Source organism: Sinocyclocheilus rhinocerous, unplaced genomic scaffold, assembly GCF_001515625.1.
Source record: "Sinocyclocheilus rhinocerous isolate Xijiao unplaced genomic scaffold, SAMN03320098_v1.1 scaffold2009, whole genome shotgun sequence".
Taxonomy (NCBI): domain Eukaryota; kingdom Metazoa; phylum Chordata; class Actinopteri; order Cypriniformes; family Cyprinidae; genus Sinocyclocheilus; species Sinocyclocheilus rhinocerous.
The window spans coordinates 27,543-35,907 of record NW_015645548.1 but is presented as its reverse complement, the minus strand read 5'-3'; the positions used below and the strand labels follow the sequence as shown (position 1 = coordinate 35,907).

The following is an 8,365-nucleotide window of genomic DNA, read 5'->3' as shown; positions in this document are numbered from 1 at the left end:
AGGACATCGATAAAATAGTCCATGTGACATCAGGGGTTCAACCGTAATTTTATGAAGCTACGAGAACACTTTTTGTGCGCAAAGAAAACAATAATAACATAATTTACTCAGCAATACTTCTACCCGAGTTACCATCTTCTGCCATTTTGGAGAGAACCCCAGAACGTAATCAACATAATCAGCATTGTTTACGTTCAGTAGAAAGCGCACGCATGCTGAACATGAACAACACTGATTACGTTCTGTGGTACTCAGGTCTTCCGGGTTTGGAACAACATGAGGGTGAGTAATTAATGACAGAATTTTCATTTTGGGGTGAACTAACCCTTTAAAGCAAGGGCTTCATGTACATTCGTAGTAAAACATGAAATCACAATAGACTTGATTTACCTGGTTCCTGCTATTATTGTGAATGATTCATCAGAGCTCAATATTCATAGGGAAAAATTTTTAAGTTTCATCAAAATATAAAACAAAAAACAAAAGTCCTTTTCCATTGATGTCATCTGGGCCACACGATTACAAACGATTACAGACTAACTATTTAGACAAACTCACATCCAGGTCTGGCTCCTTTCTTGTTAAGTGTTTGATTAAGCTTTTCAAAAAAGACTTCATAAACACTACAGTATGACGGTGCTGCAGGGACGAAGAATTTATGTAGGCCAAAACCCGGAAACGAGTTGCATTTTAGCACTTCTGGTTCCTGTCCTGAAGTCAAAGGGGTTTTTTGAATGGGGTTTTCTGTTAAAAGCCTGAAATAAGGTTTGTGGTGAACACAAGTTTAAAATATTTTCACGTTTTATTTTACATAAGTAATACCCCCTTATGATTTTTTAAAGCTTTTACTTCTTTTACTCTTGAAAACGGTGGTTGCGAACAAGTGTCTACATGGCACTACAGAGGGATCATCACATTGAACAGGTGAACTCATCTACACGCTAGTCTCTTTCACAGCCTCATTTATAATCACACTCCTGCAAACTACTGCAAGAGAAAATGTTTTGAGGTACAGACTGAATGAGTTGTTGAAGCTTAATGGCAGTGAACGCTGAAGTCATGTGACCGTGACGTAGTTTGATAATACTTTTTACTTCTGCTGACTGTATTTAGACTTCAAAATTGTGATGATTGTGAAGGTGGTGTTGATTATCATGATGAAAAAAAAAAACGTGTAAGAATCATAAACTTTGGTTGGTCACAGAGCTTATTTTCTGCTATGATCCAAAAGTCAATGAAAAAATGATTTTGAATCAGGTCTCCTGTGATGGAAGACAATTTCTAACAATAATATTAAAAAACACAGTTTCTAATATGTTTTTTTTAAAGTTGCTTACATTGCGTTTACACAGGTTTTACACAGAAATACAGTAGTATAAAGAACTTACCGACTGCCGAAAAGCAAGTTGGTAAATATTCCGTGCGAACATGGAGCTGGCTGAGAGGATGGAGGAGTCTGCGGAGGACATCACAGCGGCCGACACCGCCCCCAAACCAAAGAAAGAGACGAACGGAGGGCAGAGATGCTGCAGGACGATGGGCAGGATCATGTCCGACTCGTCCTTCTCCACCGGGGGAACCGGACCGTACGACGTCTGATTCCAGTCTCAACACACACACACACACACACACATCATATTCATCATCTGAGTATCATTTGTAATGTGTGAAGTAGTTCAAATAGTGTGCCTGATTTAACTGTGAATATACAGTCAAACCACAATTTATTCAGACACCTTCAACATTTCTCACATTATCACAGTTAATTCACTATAGTTTAAAAAATGGGAATATAATTTCACAAGAACTCAGAGTTAAACTGTGTCAGAACAAATTCATCTTGATATTGCCAGATAACTTTGATAGAAAGGTATGGAATGAATTCGGTTGAATAGCTGTCAGCTGTTACATTTAAGTTTAGCTAATTTAGCTCAACCAATTACCCAGCAATGCTTCATTTTGTTCAGTCTGTGGTGTGAAAAGGTCGCATTAGCAATTAAAGAAAAAACACTTGAGCAAAACATGCTCAGAGTGTCTGAATAATTTTTGGTCCCAAATTTTTATTATTTTCACGTTTTATTTTACATAAGTAATACCCCCTTATGATTTTTTAAAGCTTTTACTTCTTTTACTCTTGAAAACGGTGGTTGCGAACAAGTGTCTACATGGCACTACAGAGGGATCATCACATTGAACAGGTGAACTCATCTACACGCTAGTCTCTTTCACAGCCTCATTTATAATCACACTCCTGCAAACTACTGCAAGAGAAAATGTTTTGAGGTACAGACTGAATGAGTTGTTGAAGCTTAATGGCAGTGAACGCTGAAGTCATGTGACCGTGACGTAGTTTGATAATACTTTTTACTTCTGCTGACTGTATTTAGACTTCAAAATTGTGATGATTGTGAAGGTGGTGTTGATTATCATGATGAAAAAAAAAAACGTGTAAGAATCATAAACTTTGGTTGGTCACAGAGCTTATTTTCTGCTATGATCCAAAAGTCAATGAAAAAATGATTTTGAATCAGGTCTCCTGTGATGGAAGACAATTTCTAACAATAATATTAAAAAACACAGTTTCTAATATGTTTTTTTTAAAGTTGCTTACATTGCGTTTACACAGGTTTTACACAGAAATACAGTAGTATAAAGAACTTACCGACTGCCGAAAAGCAAGTTGGTAAATATTCCGTGCGAACATGGAGCTGGCTGAGAGGATGGAGGAGTCTGCGGAGGACATCACAGCGGCCGACACCGCCCCCAAACCAAAGAAAGAGACGAACGGAGGGCAGAGATGCTGCAGGACGATGGGCAGGATCATGTCCGACTCGTCCTTCTCCACCGGGGGAACCGGACCGTACGACGTCTGATTCCAGTCTCAACACACACACACACACACACACATCATATTCATCATCTGAGTATCATTTGTAATGTGTGAAGTAGTTCAAATAGTGTGCCTGATTTAACTGTGAATATACAGTCAAACCACAATTTATTCAGACACCTTCAACATTTCTCACATTATCACAGTTTATTCACTATAGTTTAAAAAATGGGAATATAATTTCACAAGAACTCAGAGTTAAACTGTGTCAGAACAAATTCATCTTGATATTGCCAGATAACTTTGATAGAAAGGTATGGAATGAATTCGGTTGAATAGCTGTCAGCTGTTACATTTAAGTTTAGCTAATTTAGCTCAACCAATTACCCAGCAATGCTTCATTTTGTTCAGTCTGTGGTGTGAAAAGGTCGCATTAGCAATTAAAGAAAAAACACTTGAGCAAAACATGCTCAGAGTGTCTGAATAATTTTTGGTCCCAAATTTTTATCAATTTTACTGTTAGTCCACTGAATGAAGAATTTTGGGGTATAATATGTCACAGTTTGCTTTATTTTGCTGTCCTCACTTACATAAATGAACTATAGTGTCCTGCATCCACTAGTAAAAAATATCAAACATTATATCTGCTGTCTGAATCATTTTTGGTTTGACTGTATGTGTTTTGTAAATCAGTGTTTATTCATTTGGGCTGCATAGTGAACATCTGCTGATTAGCTGAGACTCAACAGCTTTAATGAAGCCCCTGTCGATACGGCCATATTCAGCTAAACGCACGGCTCCTCGAACATAAATGACAGCAGCCATCTGGAGTCATCAGCGTTACACCGCTTGGGCCTGCGTGATCCCCCGCCGCTGCCAGCTGGTCTCAGATCTCCCTCTCGCTAGAGAGCTGCGGGAAACACGGCCGTATCTGCGCTCTCTGCTGGTGTACCTGTGGAGGCTCCTATAGCGCCGATCAGGACGGATGGCACGGCCATGACCAGACAGCCTAACGCAGCCAGGAAGGACAGCACCTGAGCATAGCTGGCCGAGGAGGCGGAGAGGACCCGCTGGAAGTACACCTGCCACGGGATCCCACCCAGCATCTGGACACACACACACACACACGGCCAAAACCAGACAATCATCTGTACCCTGCACCTAACCTAACATATGAATACAGTACGGGTAGATCCTCCTGAGAGATGCGGCTTCAGCACTTCTGCTGTTTTCAACACTTGAGTTAAAAGAATGCCGAAACGCAAGAGTATGCACACACTGCATTTCCAGACCACACAGCAGCACAAATCCTACTAAAAGATGCAGATCTGTGTGGTGCCATTAAAATGAAAAACATTTCTGCATTAATGTTTCGATGCATTGAAATAAAAATATCACTAAGCAGCATGTTATGTGGCGAGTGTGTTTCTGCACCGACTCACAAGAAGACAGAAGTTATCAGCCCACATCCAGCCATCAGATGGATCGATCTCTCCCAGCCACGGCGACTGGAACACTGTGTTTACTGCGGTGACGCCGATGTCTGACACAGCGGGATTGGACAGGGCAAACGGCACGCTTATCCACTAAGTTAAGACACGGGGAGAAAAAATCACACGGATATATACATTCTGACATTTTCAGTGATATCCAACTGCTATTATCTCAATGTCAGCTCATTAACAACACAAGCTAGGTAAAAATAAACAGTGAAAGTTACAAAACTGAGATCATATTTCAGCCTGACTTTAGATATCAGTAGCATCAGTTGCATGCCATGGAATCATGAACCAAATGAATTTTTGTTCATCTTTCATACTCTAATAAACTCACGAACCATATAAGGACACTTGTTTTATTATTTTCTAAATATAAAAGAGACAGAAAACATGAGATATATTATTTGTTGCACAGTAAATGCAGATTTGTTACTGCCATTTTACTTTTTATTTGGAGCTGACTGAAAGTTCAGTCATTTGTGATAATGTTTTGCTACTCTCTGACAGTCACTGACACAGTTGACAAAATTAATATCAATAAGAATTTTAAAATGAATGCAACCTAATATTGACTGGTAGTTTAAAGCACTAGTTTTTGATGATATCCAACTGCTATTATCTCAATGTCAGCTCATTAACAACACAAGCTAGGTAAAAATAAACAGTGAAAGTTACAAAACTGAGATCATATTTCAGCCTGACTTTAGATATCAGTAGCATCAGTTGCATGCCATGGAATCATGAACCAAATGAATTTTTGTTCATCTTTCATACTCTAATAAACTCACGAACCATATAAGGACACTTGTTTTATTATTTTCTATAAATAAAAGAGACAGAAAACATGAGATATATTATTTGTTGCACAGTAAATGCAGATTTGTTACTGCCATTTTACTTTTTATTTGGAGCTGACTGAAAGTTCAGTCATTTGTGATAATGTTTTGCTACTCTCTTGACAGTCACTGACACAGTTGACAAAATTAATATCAATAAGAATTTTAAAATGAATGCAACCTAATATTGACTGATAGTTTAAAGCACTAGTTTTTGAACAGATGGAAAATCTGCAGCATGATGTTGCAGCAAAAATGAAAATGAATAAATAAATAAATACAAATGTTGATAAGCACACTAAATTAATATTTTTTTCAGATTTATCTCGAGCCAAACTCGGATTTACTGCTCTGTTTTTATGCAGTGTGGTAACCTACATATGCTACCTTAAAGAGCCATTTCTACCTGATTTAACCCATAACAATTAGTAAAAAAAAACTAGTTAACCAGTATAAAATGGTTACCATTAGTTTACCAGTATAAAATGTTCTGCTCTTTATGGCTTTTTTTGTCAACTGTTTTTCCTAAGAAGCCCACTAAGCCAGCAACACACTGAACCTCATTTAAGACAGCATTAACTGAATTGACTCAAAACTTCACCCCATGTTTTCAATGTGGGGACAAAAATAATTGTAAAGACTATGAAGGATTAGGTGGCCTAAAAACAAGGACAGACTTTGACAAAAGAAATCTGTGGCTGACATGAAGAACCTGAGACTGAGTGAAAGAGGGAGAAAAGAGAGTCTCTGCTGGGAATCAAAAGCCCAACAGTTCAGTTCTATCCAGTTTTATCAGCAGTTCTTTATTTAGTGTTTATTTAGTCAAATGTGTGGCAAATACAATCAAACAGGAATAGTGGGCTTCTCTGGAACACAGGTGGGCTTAAATGACATTGTTTTCATGTTTAATTAGCAGCATTACCACACTTGCATGCAAGGGATGTCTAACCGATTGCAGTCTGGTGTGGAAATTCTGCCGACATGTCTGTGTTTGTAGAGAAGACTCACCAAACCTATGAAAATGCAGAAGAGCTGGACGACATCTGTGTACGCCACCGAGTACAGTCCCCCAACCAGCGTGTAGAAGATGGCAATCAAGGCAGAAATCACCACTGACATGCTGATGTTGATGTCCACAATCACGCTCAGTGTTGCTCCTGTGCAGAGGACAGCGAGGCTTTTATTCTGCGTTCAGACAACACTGACGTATCTATCAAGCTTTAGGTGTGTTATATGTGGTGCATTTTCATACCCAAGGCTGACAAAATGGCGGCTGACCAGAAGATCTCTCCCAGTAAAGCAGGTATGAAGAGCAGGCCTCCCATTCTCTTGCCATAGAGCTGCTGGAACGGGTCGAGCATCGTCACGTAGCCTCGAGAGCGCATGGGCTTCGCAAAGAACAACCCACCTGGACCAAAAGGAGCGCACTGTCAACCTGACCACATACTAACAGATTACAATACATGCATGCCGATGATTAGCTCTCACTATGTGAAATGGGCTTGCCTTTAGTATCTGTAAAAGCCATGACTTGGTATTATGTGATCGTTTTCATGTAATGGGGTTAGGGTTTTTTGTGCTAATTTTAATGTGCTAATGCACTCTTTTAAATCCATGAATTATGCTGAATTCATCCGTGTAAAATCATCTCACCGACTACTAAACTGAGTGCGTAACCGAACGGTGCCTGAGCCCAAGCCAGGCCGGATCCGGGCAGATACACTGACTCCGCGGTGCCGTTGATGTATCCTCCTCCAACCCACGTGGCTGCGATCAGAGAAAGAATCAGGAAAACACTGAGACAAACACAAGAGCCCACTGTGTGCCTGTGTTCAATCTGTTTTAATGCATGCATTAATGTGTGGGAATATACTATGAGGAGGAAAGTGATTCAATGGCTGCTCTTTAGCAGACACACACACATTATATATATATATATATATTAGTGCTGTCATTCGATTAAAAAAAACAACAAAAAATAATCATTTTCAATCAATTAAACACATTTTTTTCTTAAATTAATCGCGATTAAAGCCGGCAGTGAGTGCTAGCAGCCAGGTGCATTATGGGTATTTGTTTAGAGTTGATTTATGTGTTAATTAAGCAAGATGGTTGGGTTTTTGCATTAGCAATGTTATTTGTGTTTATGTTCAAGTTAGTTCGGGTGGGTTTGGTTCATTTACTGCCTTGTTATAAAAAGTGTGGCTGTCACCGTCATGGAGAGAGATGTGTAGGGGAGGCACTTGGCGATATGGCCTTGCCTGTGTATGTTCTTATTCTGTGTGGAATAAAAGGAGGAAGATGACAGTAGTGCCTCTTGCTGGTTTGTTTCATCTGTGCTTCTGTTCACAGAGACTCTCTGGGTCGTGCGGTGTATGGGACGCGAGTGTTTGCACTTTCCAATAACCAAATTAAAAGTCTCGACGTGTAGATGCTAGCATCCTGTTAGCAATTAGCTTAGCAACAGTTTAGTAGGCTAGCTTAGTTCCAGTTAGCCCCATGTTCTATAGAGCAACTGCGTGTTGTTACAGTATGACAGAATGCCAGCAAAGAGCGCTGCATTTATAGTCTCTAAAAGACATCTCAGTTCATAGTTATAATATCTCACAAATCTCTGTTATAACACAATAAATATAAGCATAATTAATCGTTCATAATGTCTACAATTCGTGTGTTATAATGAGAGGATTCGTGAGCACGCAAATTTCAGCACTGCATTGCTCAACGCTGCAAACACGTGTTATAGCCTAAATAGAAACTCTGCATACGCTTGCACCTGGTATAACAGATAGAGATTTCAGCACGGAGGATGAAAACCACACTCAACGAGTGAGTAAAGTCGTTTTTTTATCTGATGGCATTTTCTTATGATTATAGCTGGTCGCAATGGTAACTTTAGAACCCACTGACTACAAATCGTATTTAAAATTATGCAATAGTTTAGCATCGAAATCGTTGTTTTACTGATTGTTTATCGCCCATTCATCCTGTGATTACTAAAGTGTTCCTACAAACACCAGTTATAATATAAGAAAGCTGGCGAGGACTAACAACTTTGTAACACTGCACACTTAATTAACTAAAACAACCTTTAACCATAAGAAAATGCCATCAGATAAAAAAACGACTTTACTCACTCGTCGACTGTGGTTTTCATCCTCCATGCTAAATCTCTCCGCTGTGTGTTCGTAATCTCCCTT

At 39.2% G+C, this 8,365-nt stretch overlaps 1 protein-coding gene across 1 annotated transcript in view; it reads right to left on the bottom strand.

Moving 5' to 3' along the window:
• Nucleotides 1-8,365, bottom strand: part of LOC107706554 (high-affinity choline transporter 1-like) — a 13,269-nt gene that overhangs the window by 2,676 nt on the left and 2,228 nt on the right. Inside the window, exons 2-7 of the mRNA XM_016510305.1 lie at nt 6,819-6,932; nt 6,418-6,573; nt 6,174-6,322; nt 4,273-4,416; nt 3,783-3,936; nt 2,663-2,880 (exon numbers count right to left, since the gene is read on the bottom strand). Coding sequence (XP_016365791.1) covers nt 2,663-2,880; nt 3,783-3,936; nt 4,273-4,416; nt 6,174-6,322; nt 6,418-6,573; nt 6,819-6,932 — 935 coding nt within the window. The remainder of the gene's footprint in view (nt 1-2,662; nt 2,881-3,782; nt 3,937-4,272; nt 4,417-6,173; nt 6,323-6,417; nt 6,574-6,818; nt 6,933-8,365) is intronic.